At 30.6% G+C, this 20,075-nt stretch overlaps 2 protein-coding genes across 2 annotated transcripts in view; both read right to left on the minus strand.

Annotated features, from left to right (window-relative positions):
* Nucleotides 1–3,027: 3,027 nt before the first annotated feature.
* LOC136981696 (patched domain-containing protein 3-like) overlaps nucleotides 3,028–20,075 on the minus strand; it is a 151,565-nt gene continuing 134,517 nt past the window's right edge. Inside the window, exon 3 of the mRNA XM_067278039.1 lies at nucleotides 3,028–4,255. Within this exon, the coding sequence (XP_067134140.1) occupies nucleotides 3,045–4,255 (1,211 nt within the window). The 3' untranslated portion in view covers nucleotides 3,028–3,044. The remainder of the gene's footprint in view (nucleotides 4,256–20,075) is intronic.
* Nucleotides 7,947–9,009, minus strand: LOC136981697 (patched-related protein 18-like). Its single transcript, XM_067278042.1, has 2 exons — nucleotides 8,268–9,009; nucleotides 7,947–8,188 (listed from the first exon to the last, which is right to left on the minus strand). Exons 1-2 carry the CDS (start codon nucleotides 8,953–8,955, stop codon nucleotides 7,947–7,949), a joined length of 930 nt encoding a protein of 309 aa, XP_067134143.1. The 5' UTR covers nucleotides 8,956–9,009.

Here is a 20,075-nt window from a genome sequence, read left to right on the forward strand (position 1 = left end):
AAAGGCAATGAATTCCTGACGAAAAACTCACATAAACATTATCAGTATAAATGGCGATATTTTATAATTTCGTACATAAATGTATGTTGTGAGGGATGCGATGACGAGGGTGTCCCTCAACAGCAAAAAGGGGAATTAACGCGACTAAAGAGTTGTTGGACCGTCGTCCCGCCATTTTTTCCAATGCGGAATTATTGGAAAAATGAGGTTCAATGTTTGAGGTAAATATGACGGAAATAGCAATATCTGGCGTTAATTCTAAAATTTCTTTGGTTCAATTGTTTCTTGGTTTCCCATTTCTGAAATGTGTCATGTTCTTCGATGTGTACAGTTGTATATATCCACTTGCTTCATTTCATTCAAGAACCACTGAAAACCTGTTACCAGATTGGTACTGCAATCACAATATTTTTTATATTGTAATGGCAGTACATATCTGGTAACATGTTTTCATTGGTAGCATATAGTATAACTCGGAATGTATGTATTTTGTTCGGAGCGTATAATATGAATATATTGTGGTGATATTTATATTTGTTTTATATGCTCCCAACCGTGAATTTTTCAGTATTTTCTTCGCATCTCTCATTCCAAAATAGAGACTAATCTTTCCTGAAAAAAATTTTTTTGAGAAATCGTCCCAGTTTGTTCCATACACTTACTTGAATTTATTCTAACATAGTTTATATGCTAAAGTTCATTTTAAACCACAAAATCTTTGACGATATTTTTACATTATACATATGATTCTTGTCTGCATTTTCATCACATGTGTTCTTTAAATTTTGAAGAAATTTTAAACATTAAATTTTGTGTGTACTTATTCTGAAAATAATATGTATAATATAATGATTTCTTTTTATTATATACTCAGCACTGATTCCTGTATACAGAAAATAATTCGGGAGAAATTCAAATATTGTACTGTGTTGACAGTAGTCCATAGATTACATACAATTATCTATTCGGCTAGAATTATGATAAGATTTATCTGTTCATAATGTAAAAAATATGGTTGTATGATTTTAATTACGCATTTTAAATGTTTAGGTTATGGATGCAGGTAAACTACGAGAATTTGACTCACCATATTCATTACTGAAGAATGTAAATAAAACATTTTATAATTTGGTAAAAAATACAGGAATAATCTCAATGAATGAGTTGTATAGAATTGCCAAAAATATTTATTATATCAAGAAAAGTGTCGAAAGCACAAAACTATAAAACAATGGGTTGTCATCTGTCAACTTTTGTAGATTTTATTCTACTTTTTGAAAATTAACCCCGTTTGAGAATATGTGTTTAATGAAATAATCAGGAATTTCGGGAAATTTAGAATTGTTAGTATACAAAATTCGATAGTGTTAAAGAGATAAACTGTCATATATGTTCAGTATTATAGAATTTTATCAGCAGCTTTTTGAAAAAATGTTATTAGATAAAATAAAATTATAATTTATATTATAAAATACTATATATTACATAAGATAATATGTGCAGTACAAATGAAATTAAGTAATTCTCAATTTATTGCATTACTATTATCTTCAGTGATTAATATATAAAATCCATTAGAAGAACGAAATGCTAAACAGAAATGCTTTGTATATGAGATACAAGCCAAACTATTCCGGGTGGTATAATGCGTAGATTATAATCCATGCATTATACCCCCTGGTCAACAATGAAAATGTTTCGGGCGTAAAACTAGCGTATTCATGTGTGTTTCCATCTGCTGAATTCAAAAATCACCATAAAAATGATCAATTGGCTTATTCTTTGATCAGTGACATGTCATTTTTTATGGTTTTTATTTGTTTATCACTAAAGTGTCGTCACTTCTTCTGTTAGCTAAAACACTAAATTGTTATTATACTTTCATTCAGTATTCTCAAACTTCACAAAATTTTTTACATATCATGATGTACGGTACATCTTATATAATCTGTGCTATTTGTTTTCAATGTTAAAACTGACATTCAGTTTACGAATATTCTGTCAATTATTTACTGCAAACATTACACATACATTTTTATTATTTATTTATTATTCAATGAAATTTTACTTATACATACTTTTACACAATCTTTTATTCATTTAGTTACATTTTAATATGAACTTCAGTTTACATGAATGTTTTATCAAACATGAGTTCGAAACATTTATTGCCCATGATATTAACTTCACGAAGGTTCACGAAACCTTACAGTATTTAATATTTGAAATAGCACGCTATGTCGCGTTTATATTACCTGTAATATTTCTTAAATACGTTTATTCGTTATAACTTAATATTATCTGAAGTGTTATATTTTGTTTACGTTTTTATTTCTCTATAAATGATGAAACTAGAATTAATTTGTAAATGGACTATAAGAATAAAAATATAAGTGTTTTCCAATTACATTTATAATTCAACAAAAATTATTTTATTGTCGTGAAATTAAATATGTGAAAATTATCCTGAAAAATAACACTTGTAATATTTGATGATAGTTTTAACTATTGTTTGTTGATTATTAAAATTATTGTAATAATATGATACGATAATGAAAAATAGAAACAGAAAAATTGCATAATTGGTTACTACTTGGTGTAATAAGTTTATATTTACTTTTGTATTAATTGAGTAAATTGTAATAAAAATGGCTGGAAGTATACAGTATAATAAGTTATTAAGAATAACATGTATAGATTGAAAGTAACCATATAGGAGTTGGATAGATTGAACACAGACATTTGATATATTTAAAAATGTTTAAATGAAAATATTCGTCTACAGGCATTTCAATTACCTTACCATATTAGAAAACATATAAAATATTACGCAAATATTATAAAAGTTGTAAATATAAAATCAAGAATAAAGAATAAAAAATAAGAAATAGAGAAACCAATAAATTTATTAAATAAACACCAAAATAGAAATAATACTGATACGGTTATAGACGATAACAACGGAAATACATAAGATTAAAATTATAATAAAATTACAGGAAATGTTTACATAACTTTACCCCAGTTTCATTTTAACAACAAGTTTACTTTATCTTTTCAAGAATAACGTATATGAGAGAAAGAACAACTGGAATAAAGAATAGAGCATGAAAAGCCGTCTCTATAGCAACAAGAATTACAATTTTCGCAAATGTGGAAAGAAAATACACATCAGAATATAAAATCAGTATTCCTAATCCCGTGGTCATAGATCCTTGCAGTATTGGAAAGCCAATACGATACAGAGAATCTTTTAATTTCTCGTTTGTTGTCTTGCTTTGTGACATGACATAAGCATAAGATATATGAGCAGGATAATTCACACTAAATCCCACACACAAAATCAGACTCATCGTTGATATAATATCTAGGTTGACGCCCCATAAGGACATGTAACCCAAAGTCTCTACCATTGAAGAAACAACAGAAATCGCAACAACAATTGCGACTAATAAATTCGGTACGAACAATAGAAAAACTCCTGTTATTAGTACAGCAGTAATCCAAAACAATTGGTAAATCATTTGACCAATAATGATCCCTTGTTCAATTAGACCCGATTTCATACAATGTACCAGCAAAGGAATTTCGGATTCGTCAGCAATTTTCAGTAAATCTCTTAATGTGTCTCTTTCAGTCTGCGATGAATTTAAATTTTTTCCCATAATAAAAAATCTACTGTATAAGATGTCAGTATTGTTTCTGTTAAAGACAACGTCGTTAGACAGTGACTCAGCAGCTCTAATGTGAAAAAATACATTGCGAAGACCATCGATAAAGTCTTGCTTGTTTGACATATTGTAACCCTGCAATGAGAATTTTGCTACTGGACTTTTTTGAAATTCTTTGTAGAATTTCAACCAAGATACAGTAGATTCTTGTTCAGCAATATTAGGATGTTTTTCTAATTTACTGAACAGATTTTCTATCGATTTTTGTACCTCTATATCTGAGTAATCTAATGTTTTATTAATAATTTGATAAGGATAAGTATAACTCGTGAAATATTTGTAATGTATTCTAAAGCCTAGTGTAATTAAAGAATTTTCTGGAAATAAAATTTCATATTTAATACCATGCTGAATGTAAAATATTTCCCTAATTCCAAATGACAAATTAATAATATATATGATAATAACAATAATCTTCACCAATGGATTTGAAAGTATTTTTCCGAGTAAATCTCTGAAAACTGCCATAGTGAATTCTTCTTCTTCGGTGTTGTCATTGTTTTCACGATTTTCATTGCTTTGTTCTGAAATAAAAAGAATTTTTATGTAAAAAACATACAGGAAAATCAAACATTTTAAGTTAAATTTTTGCATGATTTTTTTTTCATTTCTAACAGGAAATAAATTAAAAAGATAAGATTGAAACTTATACAATGAAGAAGTTCGGTGTCTTGATGATGCTGACTCATTTTGAATAAATTGTAGAATATCGCAAAAAATTCCTGTGTTTTACTTCTCTTTCTATTCCATGTGATGACAAGGAAAAATTATTGAAATCATGTTTTTCTCCGCGGAGTCCGCGCTTTTCTTCACACCTACACATTTTAAAACCTCCTGAACTGAAAATAGTAAAAAAAAAAAAAATTCTGTATATATATTTATGTTTGTTTGTGTGTGTGTGTATGTGCTGGCGACTAATTTTTTAATATTTGGGAATGAGTAAATATTAAGAACGGAAATTTAGACCAAAACCTTGTATATATGGTGCATTGCTGCTGTTAAATTTTAATGAATAAAAAATATCAAGGGGGTGGAAAGATAGTGACAAGTCAGTCATCATATGTTGAGAGAGGTCTGAAATAATAAAGATTTAGCTCTTTATTAACATTTACACTTTTGTACAAAACTCATCTCTGTGTTTAAAATAATTTTTTGCCATTTCGTAATAATTAATAAAATAAAAATTTTTTTATTAACAAAGCCTTATAAAGGATGGTGCCAAACACAATTTTCATTTATTATGATTACAAATACAGTAGTTATATTTTAACAAAATCTCATAACAGCTGGGAAAGTTACACAACCCAATGCGGAAATTTTTCTTTTTCCTTTGAGAAATTTTTCTGTATACTACTGGAAACAGACTGTGCTATATATATATATATATATATATATATATATATATCAAGCAAGTTATTGACATTGAAAACTTTACCCATCGGTGTATTCAGGTTCCATTAGCAAGATTGTAAAGGTTATGCCTTATTACAGACAATTTTTTGGCATTTATTTAAAAAACGATTGTAAAATTTCAAACCTGTGTTTAGTGATAAATATTTACAAACAAACAATAGTTGGGAAGCGTAAAAACCAAGCAGACAATTACAGGAAATTGTTTTTATTAAAGTTAAGTCAGTATGGTAATTCAGTTTTCGTCTGATCTTTAACATTTCTACGTCTAGAAGGCATTACATCTCGAAGTTATACAAATATTGTTTGTAATTGTCATCATATGTTATCGATCATTGTATAAAATGGAAAATTTTACTTTCTCTTTAGCTAATTCTTCCATATTTAAACGTAATAATACCACTGCATTATACTGAAACAGGTGGAATTAGTTGCCGAATTACACAGGGTACTGATATATGATTGCCCACCAGTGGCCAAGCGTTTCCGTATCCTGAACACTGGAAGATTGGTCATGGATTCGCGCCTTGCCAGGACGGGATAGCCATGTAGAATTTCCCGGGTTTTCGTCAAGTCTTTAATGCCACAATAGGAGCCAGTTACCCTTGAAAAGATCTTTCGGAAGGCATGCTTTTAGGCAGATCGCCAAACTGTTGCGTTGCCGTAACTTAATAAACAAACAAACTAATATATCTTTCCTTCAAAGTCAAGTAAAATTTTCAAGTTGCTAATACATTGTCTCTCGTTTTAAATTCGATTTTAATTAATTTTCATCATAAAACGATATCACCAGTTCTGATTTTATTAATAAGAATTTGGCTGGTGGAATCGTTGCCAACATTTTCTTATGCTTACAAAGTATGGAGGTGGTTAAATCGAAAGTTCAAGCAGAGATTAAGAGTTTTACGCCTTCTAACGTCATTATAACTTGTTAAGCACATTAGGCAAAATAGAACACATCTGTAAATGAAGTTTATTTAAAAACACAAATAATCCCAAACTGAAAGAAAAGTTTCCTTTTGTGTTATAAATTCAAAAGTTTATCGATCAATTATTATGCCTTTGAGTCCTTATCGAATTTAAAATTTATCTTGTATACTAGTACTTTTTTATCAATTAACAGGACTTATTCTACTGGAATTATGGATGCAGATATTTAGTCTTACAGATCAGAAATAATATTTTTATTTAGTTCACCTGAACTAAATAAAAATATTAAACTGACAACACTTCAGAAAATACCTTAAATTATTAGCGCAGAAAACTGTATATCTTTGGTGCTGACCCTTGACACTCATAGTTAAAATACTTACCGGAAAATTCTTACAGGTTATTCCTCAATTACAAAATGAAACTCAACGATAATAATTGCAAAAGACATAATTGGAAAGTTGTTGTCAAGTTTCAATGTTTCTTGCACTTTCAATTATCTCTCGACATTTTCGAAACCTATAATTCGTTAGTCCTGGTATTCTTCTGCACTTCGGACTGGTAGTAAAAAATTTCCCAGAGTCAAGGAAGGATGCTTTACGTTTACAGATATTAACAGTCTTGTCTGTGATGTTGTAGATTGTGATCAAACTCTGCCACTGTTACAAGTGCTTATATGTAAAACATTTACCATTTGAAAGACACCATTTTATCATCACTTCTCCCTTTCATATGTAAAAGTTATTAATTTTAATGTAAATGTTTATAAGTTTCATTAAAATATTGATGTAAGTGATATAATTATTAGTAATTAAAGATTTTAGTATAATTATTAATTTAATGTGACTACATTGTAAACTAGCTGTGATACTTGAAAATCTAACTACTTTTGGTATTAAACCCCTGTTTAGGCACGAAACAATCGTTTCGGTTTTTTAAGAAGTGGTACAATATCATGGCCTCGATAACAGACATGCTATCGACCTTGTCTTGCCCTCTCTCTATTCTCGAGCAAACGGGCGCCCACGTGGCCAAACTACTTTACTAATTGTCCACTATGAAAAGTAGTTTTACATTTATTTAGTCATAACTCTTTCATTATGGCCTAAAATAAAACAGTTTGGAAGACTGTATCACCATTCATACACTACCTGTGTGCAAAATTTATTAAAATTGCTAAGGGACATAGATGTAGCCGTCCTTGTAAGTGGAATGAGGAGCAATTAGAAAGAGTCGTAGTAATAATTTACCGAGGTAAATTGAATTGCGAAAAAAACATACGAAAGAAATCGAGATCAAGGAAAAATCCTTCAATCTCAAAGAAGATAGATCACAACAGCAAGATTGAGAAAAAAAAAGGAATAACAGGATAAAATCTTGAGTGCGAAAACGTGTAGAAAATGTATGCGTTTATATTCATTCTCTTACTAGATTCTATTGAATGAGACTGTATGTATTTCCTGGATTCTGTCTAACTACAACGAGTGCTTGTATTGAACTAGGCGCATTCGTAACGTGTCACATTGATCAATGGTGAAAATGTTTTGTGAAGAACCTGTCTTTCGGCAATAACTGCTGATTTTATTCAATCGAGTTTACGTACTTAAAATACAAAATATTAAATATAATCGTTTTATATAAAAAATGATTTCAAGATCGAAAATTCGATTAACAGACATTACACCTTCAATCTAAAACAGTAAAAGTATTTTTCAAGCATGGTCTTATATACTTAATATCAAATAATTAAATTCCAAAATCATAAACATCGATTATAAAAAAATTTTATCTTACCACATCTAACAAATTTTCCAGAACGAAAAGCCTCCTTTTCTTCTCTATATCCACTCAATGCCAAGAATCCTCCAAAGAACGTTATCTGATATGGTATACAAAATTGAACATTATGCAAGTTGCACTGTAGTAACTGTATTTTCGAATGAAAGGAAATGGAGCCATCATTCCGATGCAATACGAAAGGAAATTAGTAAGTGATGTGAGCGTGACAGAAACTCCTGCTTCTCCATATGTTGTGCCCATGCGTTTCTCAACTGAGAGTTTAGGATTAGAGATCCTCCAACATGCTACTAATACGAAAGCATCGTCTATTTCGGTCACTGAAATACATATAAAATTATTAAATATTATTTTAGCGCTACCGGTACCATAAGTTTGCAGCAACAGCGATTCACTTACCAAGAACTAAAAAAGGAATGGTAGTATTCCAGTGAGTATTTTCTACACCCGATGCAGCCATTAATCCAAAAGACGATACAACAGCCAAACCAGCGTTGATTACACTTGCTAATCCAAGAAAAGGTTTGCTTCTCACCCAGCTATTGCTCATATTGAGAAATATCGAAAGTACAATCATAATCGCAACTATACCTCCTATTTTCGGTTTCGTTTCACCAAACTCTTTTTGAAATCCTTGTTCTACTTGTAACACGAAACTTGGCACAACCCTGATATGTGTAGAATTATATTTTTGAATTATTTCATAAACACGAGCCGACCATTTTATGAAAAACGCGTTTTTTACTTCATTTTTTTCGGCAGACGTATACACTAGCCTAATGACATTTACTTTTTCTACGAAGTTAAGATTATCCTCAGTAACACCTCCTAAGTTTACAAAATAAGCTTTATAAGTGTTAGACAACATATCTATATCTATAGGATACTTCAGCTTCTTTTTCTTTTGTAGTATGGAATCTATTCCTACTTCAGAGATCACTTCAATAATAGGATTTTCGGCGTATTTTTTGTGCATATGTAAGCAAATATCGCGATATCGTATTAATTTCCCGTCAGTTTCTAATGTCATGTTTTGTATAATATCATCGAGCAATTTCACTTCTAAAAGAATATTTTTTTCAAACATGTTTCCTCCATTATGTTTTAACACATATAATGCCAGAACATTCGGAAAATCAGTTATTCTTATTTGATCAGAAAATTGAGAAGAATTATAAGAAAAAGTATTGTCTATAAATTTTTTAATGTTAATAAGTTATCCTGTATCTGCAGACTTCATATCGTCAAATATCTTACTTGTTCTTAATGTTCTGATAAATATGCAGAGAGTAATGGACAGGATTAAAAGTATAAGAATAAAGTAATATGGATGCCGTCCAACTGTTCTTCCTAATTTTTTGAAAATACTGTAGAGAATTCTTCTTAGGCAATCGAGTTTCATTTTTCAGTTTCAATGTCGTTTCGGATTATAATTAGATTGGTTATCTGAAAAAATGAAGACATGTATATTTAACAGTTTGAAATACGTTTAAATGTTTAAATTGAGTTAAAAGTTTATCTGACAATAATATTTATAAACATTATTTATCAATTTTTTTGTTCTTTCTAGAAAATTAAACCGCATCAGCCTATTAAAAAAAAGATCTTCTATACAATTTTTTGAAACAAGAAGAAATGCAAAATGTTTCCGAATCAACTAACTACAAAAGTCAGAAAGTAAAGTTTTTCAAACATTCATTTTGTGTTTACTTTCGTTTACATGCCCAATTCTTTAAGTTACTAAAGTCTAAAATCTAATTTCAGACCTCAGTGAAAATTTATTGTAAATAAACATTATAATATTGTGAGAACCCGGACTATGTGAAAAAAAACTTTTTTCAGAAAACGAAAGTTATAAAAGAATAGGAATACAAATTAAGGGGGAAAACTCCAAACAAAGAGAGAAACAACTCCAAGATGACTTCAACCGCTGCTAGTGTATATTAATATCGTAACATGAGAGAGTTTCCACATACGCTTTCTCGACGTCAGAAGTGATACTATTCCCGCCAAATTTTGAAATCTCCAAGTTATTTTGCTGCTTCAATATACCATGTAACGGCCGATTCCGGCAGTTATCACCCATTCCGCCAAATGCTTAGTGATGTCACTGGTTGATTCAACACAAACTGTAAGTTATTTCATTACCTACAGTTATTCCTTTCGAAGACGAACTATCTGTGATTCAGAACTTTCTTAAACGATCCTAAACGAGGCAATTTTCTCTTAGTCAACGAGCATCAGACACCTTTGGAACTCCATCAAACCCAGTTTTTTATCAACTCGCGATCAATTGTATGCACTCTTTCTTTCTATCTCGCTTAATTTAAATATTAAAGTAGCTCTGTCATTTTGGGATAAGTATAACCTATACAGCATTATCTAAATTAATTTACTTTCTTATTTCATTTGTTTTTGTTTTGTTTTGATAAAATTATTATTATTATACGATATCACAACGAACGAGTAGTCAATTCTCTTGTATTCTTTGGTAGTGTGTTTATTATTTGTTTATTGATGTCATTATTTTACAGTGCCTCTACCATTTCGTATCAGACTGTTCTTATGACTTGGCAAGACGAAATGAGAAAACCTCAATATTTCAAACACGCACATATATGTCCTGCGGCTATATATGTGCTTGTTTTAACAGTTTGCTAAAGATAGTAGGCAGCAGGTCTTAGAAATGGGCGTTTTAAACGTAGTTGACGTTTATCTCGGTAATGACGTTCGACAGATAGAAACACACTAAAACCTGCGAGTTTTAAATTGCTTTAGACAAACTTAGAAGCAGATAACCACATTCATGTTTTTAGAATCAGCCGAAACAGCGGAACTCACATTCGTATTACCAAGAAATGCATGTATAAATGTCCTAAAGTCGAAACATAGTTTTTCCTGTACTAAAAATTTTTTTTTTAACTTGATATTTCAGAACGACTTACAATTGATAATCATAAAAAATTACTAATTTTGTGAGTCAATATAATCATTTATTTAACTACTTAATATATTCGTTAAAATTAAAAGTATATAAATGATAAGATGTTATAAATATGCTATTAATATGTTATAAATACATAATAATACAGATTACCTAGTAAAAATATTTATATAATTTAGTACAAAAGGAAAATAATTAGAATAAAATATGTCGAAACGAATTTTTTTTCGTTACTGTTTTTATTAATTCAGATTACAATTATCCTAATTCACAAATGATACTTTAATATTAACATGGAACAGGAAATTAACATTTAAGTGTAATGGAAATACAAGGATCTGTAAAATATGATATAAATAAATATATATCAGTACATTTATTTTTTATATATAAAATACATTACGTATTGAGATTCTTGCTCGCGTTCAGTTTATTAGTATTAAGTAGATATAAGTATTCCTATTAACAGCCATTTGGCACTATCTTCTACACTTCGCTATTCGTGGTAGCACTCAATTATTGGTGTTCGCTACACTCAGGTTTTCTTTTAGACGCTTCGAGGGACTACGGCCTTGCAGCCTAAAAACTGCATGCCAACATCAAACATAGTGGTTACAGTAGCAATACGTACGCCGTTCAGAGGGATCCTACCTTTCTCTACTATCTATCTCCTCTCCTTCTTCTTCCCCTCCCCTTTCCCTTACCCTCTTTTCAGCCGGCTAAACACTTCGTGTACGACCGACGTCTTTCATGTATGTATGTATGTCATTTCATTTGTATATTGTAGCTGATATCTTTTTCTATTTCTCAGAAAATAATTCAAGCTATGTCAAACCAGTTTTCAAATTACTTGGGCGACCTTAAATACAAATAAGTTGCTATTTTCCATATTATATTAAATAGTTTTATACGATGAAACAAAAATATAAATATAAAATAAATTTATTTTGTTGATTTTTACCAGTTAAGAAAATATTTTTCATATCGCCTCATTGTTTCTTGATTATTATTTCTATTCATTCACTTATTTTTATATTGTATTAGAAGTATATATTTGGCATGTGTCCATAAAATCGGAAAGACCAGGAATTCATCCTTGCGTGACCCAAGCTTTTCAGACATTTCGGCCAGTTACTTATACTGCTACAATACCATACAAAAATATATTTTGTCTTTTATTCCGATGCTAAAGAGTTTCTCCGCGTTTTCTTTAAATTATTTATTTCAAAGTTTCAAGTTTGAAAAATTCGAATCTGAACAAGCAAAACATTTTATATTACTTTAAATAACTCGAGAAAAACTGAAATTAAATAAGTAAGTTTACAATTAATAATTAAGAAATCGGAGATACATTCTCTGGAGAAATGTGTCTCCGATGTACTCACGTTTAATGTTTCTTAATACAATTGTTGACAGGCCAACCTACCTTTGTAGGCTACTTACCCATCGAAATTAAAAAGTTTTCTTTTAAACCAACAAAAAATTTTTAATTACAGAGAAATTTTTAAAAATTATTCTGATAACACAACATACAGCTTTATTTTCTTTCTTACAAGTTGAGGACTGTAGAGCTTCAAATTATGGTGAAAATTTACATTTTAGACCCTGCTAAAGTATCTTTGTAGAACGATTAAGATTCAATACTGCAATTCATTTGACAATGTTCTGCAAATATTCCACGTCAAAAATTGTATCCTGTAACAGTAAAAATGACTAACTTGTGACTTATTTCAGTAGATATTTCAATATTTTTTTTAATTTTAAACTTAATTATCATCCAGTGATATTCTACAATAATTAATTTTGTTCACAATGTTCCTTCTTCATTTCATCAAAAAAATTTTCAACGAATAAAAAACTCAATATTAATAATATTTTTAGCTGCATAAAAGATTATAAAACCGGTAATAATTTATTGTGACATTGTCACGATGCCGGGCTGCAATTTTTATTCATATCTATCTTTAATTTATTTAATTTAAAACTTACTCTTCACTTTAAATTAGTAGTTTTGTTTTTATAATACTTCTCGTTGCAAGAAAGTATTTTACAATCAAGTATTGTACAAGAGTAATCATACTTTTTCGTTAACAATCGAGTCCTGCCAGTCATCTATGTAATTCTTTCGGGGAAAAATTGTTGAATTCAAATAACGTGACACCGTCCTTGCAAAGGAGTTTTTTATACAGTTAATTGGGGCTTGCTGAACCTGTGCTTTTCATATCTCGTCTCTGCTTACAACTATCTTACAACGTTGTTCAGATCAAAGAAAGACAGTCTGACAGACAGTGGCAAAACACTGGGATTTATAGGTCTATAAGTTGCTGCTAATAAATTAATGCACACTTTTCAAATAATATAATAACAAAGACAAATACAAATACTTGAATTAATTTATTTGTAAAAAGTTTTTATTAGGCTCGTCCTATACAAGTACACATAAATAATATATAATTTTAAAACTTGTTCATTTCTGCTGAGGTAAAAGCTGAAGTGGTTTTGAAATAATTTCCGAGACCTTTAAGTTTATTTTTATGTAATTTTTCCTGTTGTTTCTGTAAGTTATGCATGTAAAAAACCTAACTATTACGTGTTTGCGTGACAAGAAAGCAACGTAATCTTTATACGGTTAATTATTTCTTATTATAGAATTCCTACTTCAGAAAAAATAATTAAAAATAAGACTTAATACTTTTGTGACTTTAAACGTGCCAAATTTTAAAGTAATTTCATATGTATAAGCAGAAAGATAATCATGCTGTTTATAGAAATGAAAGTTTAAAGATATTTTTATAAAACATTTAATTTTTACAAATTCATTTATTGTAAAACAAAGCTAAATTAAAAATTCTCTTTCACGTATTAAGCATATCCTTATTTATTCAATCTTATATTGTTTGTGTCATGCAATTACGAAAGAAATTGGGATGTTTTCCAATGTTCTGCATTTTTCCTGTAGCTTAACTTAATAGGGTACATCAAGAGAATGTACACTATGAAGGGATTTTTCGAAATTCTTCCTCCCCGCGGGGAGTGTTATACATTTATAATAGATACATTTTAAGCCACAGCAACGCGTGGCCGGGTACAGCTATTATATTAGTAAATGTAAAAAGAAAACAAATTATATTTCGGAAGTTAGTTTTAATATAAAATAATAATGACTAGTTTCAAAAACGTTTTGATGAGGAAACGAGATATCTCCGGTCAATCGGTCAAGCACGTGGCGACCAGAAATATGTGAGGAATAACACGTGACAGGTAAATGGGTTTTTTTCAAAGATTCGTTTGTCAAAATTCGGTTTAGCAACGTTTGCATTTCCAACTTCCCAACAAGCAACGCATGAGCAAATCTCGCACTATTGCCTGTTTGTAGTGAGTGTCGCCATTTTTTATTTTATTTTGACTCGGTTCTCGGTCCCCTGAGTACCTGCAAGTCTGGTTTTTTTTATGCGCACATGATTAAGACACCTAATACTCTGTGCCAAATTGCAACTCCTGACATGTACTCCTTCATACCTCTAAGCCGGTAAGCCAGCAGGCACCGCGATTTTTAAACAAGACATAGTTTTGTCAATAATAAGACGATGCGAAAAACATTTTCCAAAGTTAAAAAAAAATAACAAAATACTTGTTTGATATTTTAATTCGTTTTAATCATTTCAAAGTATAATATAATTTGGAAAATAGCAAGATTTAAGATGGATAAAGTAAATTGTGAACTGGATTGACATTGCGTGAAAAAATTTCTGAGAAATACAAAAAAAACCTAAGCTACAACACAAATATAAAACATAAAAATAAAGAAAATTTATAATTAAAAGGATATATTAATGTTAATAAATTTCAGCTGTAATTATACGATTTTCAATTTTTCTGTTTTAAGTTATTAGGTTGTAGATACCTTTTCTTATTTTTATGCAAAAGATTTTCTTATTTTTTGTAGATGCCTTTTCTTATTCTGCTTTTTTTTCCTACGTCCATCTTTCGTTTGTTATTCTCTAGAAAAAATTTATATAGATGAAAATAAATACCAGATGTGGTAAGCAAAACGGACGAAATTCAGGTTAACTATTAATATATACGATCTTCCAGTCAGTAACTGAAGTCTCGTAATTTATATTTAGAATTTTTACCTTACTATATACAGCGATACATGTGATACAGAATTGATCTTGACAATAAACTAAGATTAACGAGCGATTAATTATTATCGCACCGTCACACTGCTGAGCCGCAATTTTTGATCATATATTTTTAATTAATTTAATTTCATATATAGGCTATCAACAACAAATTAGTAGTGTCTTGCCTCTGTGAATCAAACTTTACCTGTTAGGAATGGAGTCGTGCCGGTCATCTAACTTTTTTCAAAGAAAAATATCTTGAAATAATATAAGGGTATAGTATAGATTACTCCCTATGAAATTTCGTGTGTTTGCGTATATATCTGAACTCAGGGGATCGAGACGAGTTCAACGATACTCTATTTTTTGACCGGAGACGAAAAATAAAAAAAGTTATCATACTTTTTTCCGGCAATCGCGCAATGATAGGGAGTCGCGTCGCTCTCCGCTAAGTCGGCCTCGCTAAAGCGATCGGGAGTCGCGTGCTTGCCGTTAAAATTGCCTTTAGTAGATGTTTCCCCCTTTTTTTACTTTGTTCAACAACTACCGTGAATTGATCACTAGTTTAGCACATGGCGGCGTGTTGTGGCTCCCATACGAGAGGTCAGTCGGGCCGCCATGTTCGCTGCCATAAGTACTCTTAACTGAAATGGCGATCGCGCGATGATCGGAAGTCGCGTCGCTCTCTCCGCTCTCGTATCGCGTGTTTAAAGCTCCGGGAGATGACCGTAGTCCGACGTCACGGTTTGCAGACTTTACCGCAAGATGGCAATACTAGCAACTACGGTGCCGTCTGCACGAGAGCATTAAAAAAGTATGGTAACTTAAAAAGTGTGATAACTTTTTTTATTTTTCGTCTCCGGTCCAAAAATAGGGAACCGTTGAACTCGTCTCGGTCCCCTGAGTTCAAATATATAATCAAAGTCCTGAAATTCCATAGGGAGTAATTTACAGTACACCCTAATATAATGTTATTTCCTTTTCGCACAGGAAGTTTTGTATAGTTAATTGGAGCCTCCTATCTTTTGGCTTTCCGTATTTGTTTTCGACTTTTCTCTATTTAACTCCGTTCCGGAGATTCACCTCTTAGAACCTCCTGTAATCTAGATTTAGTCATATAATAAATGCTTTGTTTATTTGATAAACCTGTCTCCTGTCACTTCTTAACACGGACACTTGCCGACTTGCTCACCTCACTTGCCACTCGATTTAAACCATCCAAACGACAAGGAGATCGGATCTTACCGATCCGTGCAGATTAAGTGGTCATTAGGGAGTTGCCCTGTGGCCCCCTGCTTATCTTACATTTGTCTATAATATTCGTTAAAATTTTTTATGATATAACGAAAAGGAAATCTGTCAATAAATATACTATTTTCTAATTTTTTTTTCCTCGTATATCTTGTGTTATAATGTCACATGGTTTCCTTGCTTAAAGTCCATGATTTAAAACGCCACGCTATGTCAAACCAGTTTTCGACTTACTTTAGCAACCTTCAGTGATACGAGTGGCTATTTCCTAAATTGTAGTTTATTATTGCATACGACAATACTCTTCAATTTAGAAAAATACTTTTATCACTGTCCCTTGTGATCTAATTATTTAATAATTTTTAACAAATAATTTAAATAATAATTATGGAACTATAACGCCACGTTAAAAATGATCATGTAAAGTGAAAAAATTAATTATTCATTTTATTTTTCATTCGTATTATTTTAATAATATAATATAATTTTAAAAATTGCAACTTATTTTTAGTGATGATAGATAAAGTACGATGAGAACTGGTTTGGCATTGCGTGATTGAATTTTCGAGAAGTGGAAAACTAATTAAGCTATAATATTTTTTGACTTTTTTTTAAAAGTACTACTTTGTAATTATAAATTTCGAAATTTTTCTGTGCATTTCTATGTTCTATTTACATATAATTTATAATAATATAACATATATTAATTAAAAGAAAAAAATGATACTAAAAATTTTAGGTTGTAATGAAAACTTAACAAATTTTAAATTAATCAAGATTTAATTATGAGTTTTTCTAAAAAATAACTAATTCATAAAGAAATATTTGATTTATTTAAACTTATTATTTATTTAATAATTAATTTTTACGACAAAAGTATACCTTATTTAATAGTGAGGATGCGAACGAAGTTTTCATCTTCGAAACGTGAACATCGAACGTGAAACGCTTGGCGAATCTTGTAAGCAGCATTCGATGTTCGACGTTCGACGTTCACGTTTTAAATTAAAGATGAAAACTTCGGCCGCAACCTCATTATTGTCGTTTTTCTTTTAAAATATGCTATAAATAAATATTCAGATTCATTTTTGACTAGCAGTAAATTCTAGTTTTAACTAGACAAAACGGGTTTAAACAAAGACATCCAGTATAAACTAATTTCAACTAGCTAAAACGAATCCTAACTAAAAAATGGTTTTGACTGCAGCGTATAGAATGATTCGGGGTAAGATGGTAAGCGGAAGATGATGCCTACTTTTTGATATTTTTAAACGGTGACCTCAGATATTGTCATGTGTTTATATGATGAATCGTTGGGCCAATATTGAATGCGGAAAGCTGTAGTTTGCTACCGTTATCGCATATTCTACATCTGAGAAGATTAGAACCAAGATAAGAACGAAGTTTTTGTTGTGAAATGTTTCTAGAATCATTTTAAAACTAAAAGTTAAAATAGAGTTCATTAAAAATTGCGAAATTAATGTGTGATGTAGTTAAGGTTCTAAAGTTTCCACTGAGAGCTACCCCGATCCCGATCGGACAAGCTAGAACACGTGACTCCGCCAGGCATCTTACCCCGACAAATGGTAAAGGTGCCACATTTTTCTTGGGGTAACATGCCTATTTTTTGTTAATTGAATTCCAATATGCCTATTTTAAATAAATTTTTGTTTTCTCGTTTTATTGCAGGATATGCATAGAAATTATATAAGGACTTTTTAAAAATGTTTTTGGATTGAAAAAAGCTTTCAACTAGCTATAGAGCACGTTAGAACAGACGAAAACTTAACAATAATTACACTGTGCTGTTATACTTACTATGAAGTACTTTGTACTACATATGCAATAACTTAAATTTGGTTAAGATATTCGAAAATTAATTTTATGCAATTATATTTGTTATCTTACTCTAATGGCATTTGGCATCTCACCCGGATACTTGGTGTGAGATGTCTAAAATGCCAGACAATAAAAAAGTCGTCATTGCAAACACAATATACAATTATTTTTCATATACTCCAAACTTTTATTTGAAAGACATGCTCAAGAATATGATGTTCTCGTTAGAGGCCTCCAAAATCCAAATTATCGCTATAATTTCCTTCATAAGCAAGATGTTAGAAATGTTCCGCCGAATCACTACACATAACTTTATTTTCCCCAAACATATTTATGTAGCTAAAATTAATTTTAACTAATGTTAAAAGTTAAAACTAGTTTTATCTAAAATCAAAACATGTTCAGTAGTAAATTAACTCCATATTTCTTGTCAATAGTAGCTGCGAGTAGTCGCTATAGAATAGTTGCTATAGAATTAGTAATACATTAGTTTTAACTAGACAAAACGGGTTTTAACAAAGACATCCAGTATAAACTAGTTTTTCAACCAGTTAAAACGCGTTCTAACTAAAAACGGGTTTTGACTGTAACATATTATATTATTATTATTATTTAATATTATTATATAATATTATATATAATAAGTCAATAGTTCAACATAATATATATATATATATTATGTTGAACTATTGATTGTTTGAGTAACTATTATGTTTTTAGCGTAATTATAAAGTTCTGCATCAAAATTCTCGCATGAAAAAAAACGTTTTTTTATTACTGTTGTATAAAAAAATGGTAATGCGAGCTTAGGTATATCAAAATGGCGGCACTTCCGGTCGCCATCTTGATTACAACTATCGGCGTAAATATTTATGGAAATTAGGCCTCGCGGATTATTAGAAACTAAATCCCTATTTTAAATCTATTTTATGTAAAAAGGTAATTATTAAATTGAAAAAACAGATTTACTTACATTAAGATGTTTCTTTTTCCTTTTTTCGACTCTTGTTTCCTACAACAGTTGATTCAGACAGACCGGTCTGATTTCGTTTCTTTTTAGTGGTTTTTCCGCTTTTTTTGTAACATCACATTTTTTGCATGTTTCCTTTTTCAGTTTTTTCTTATTAGTACAAACTGGAGCGGCAGGAACGGTCTCCGGTTCTTTCCATTCGGGAAATCTGCCAGATCCCGGAAAGATCATTCTTAAATGTTGTAAGAATGTATAAAACCTTTCGCCGGGTTTCTTACATGGTCAATCTAAAAACTTTTTGTACATAAATGCATACATGTACGAATTGGATAGATCGTCGGTATAATGCTTCGGCAGATTTTTTTTTATTTTTTAAATACCCCTAGTCTTTCAATATTTTGGGTGTGATCACCAGTAGTTAAATTAACGAAATTTTCCGAATGGTTGACTGTTCTATGTTCAATATCGATTCCATGCAGATCGTCTATATGCATATAGCCTTTCCACTCGTCGGTCAGGACTGTACTCCCTGAGTTAACAAATTTAGAAATTATCCAGTTTAAAGTGATTTCGGAGCGATCGTTCACTTGACAAATAAAGCAGTTCCTGTCTTCTCTGCATATTCCACCGACAACCCATTTCGTACTTTTCAACTTCAGTCCTTTTTCATATTTGCGTTTGCATATGACTGTTTCTTCTATTTCTACAGTTTTGTTTGGCCGCCAATTTTAAATGTAGTTAAATTATGCATAGCAACCATCATTACAAAACGGATGTGGTTTGACTAGTCTATTCCAGCTTGATTAGAAATACCTGAGGCTAAGGCAGCAGTTGTAGTAGAACAGTCTAATCCAATGTAATGCCACATAAACGAAAAAATTCGATTCCATGAGATTTTGCCGCATTTTCCTTTAAACGTCCCCTCAAAAGCTGAAGGATTACTTCTGCATGTTTGGCATCGCATAACACATGATTCTCTGTCAATTCGATAGATTATTTTACATAAATTAGAACACTTTTTACGCACATCCTGTACGTGCTGTATTCCTAGCGTTACTGCTAATTTAAAGCCTTTA

The sequence above is a fragment of the Centruroides vittatus genome, unplaced genomic scaffold, assembly GCF_030686945.1.
Source record: "Centruroides vittatus isolate TY-2023 unplaced genomic scaffold, ASM3068694v2 contig_788, whole genome shotgun sequence".
NCBI lineage: Eukaryota > Metazoa > Arthropoda > Arachnida > Scorpiones > Buthidae > Centruroides > Centruroides vittatus.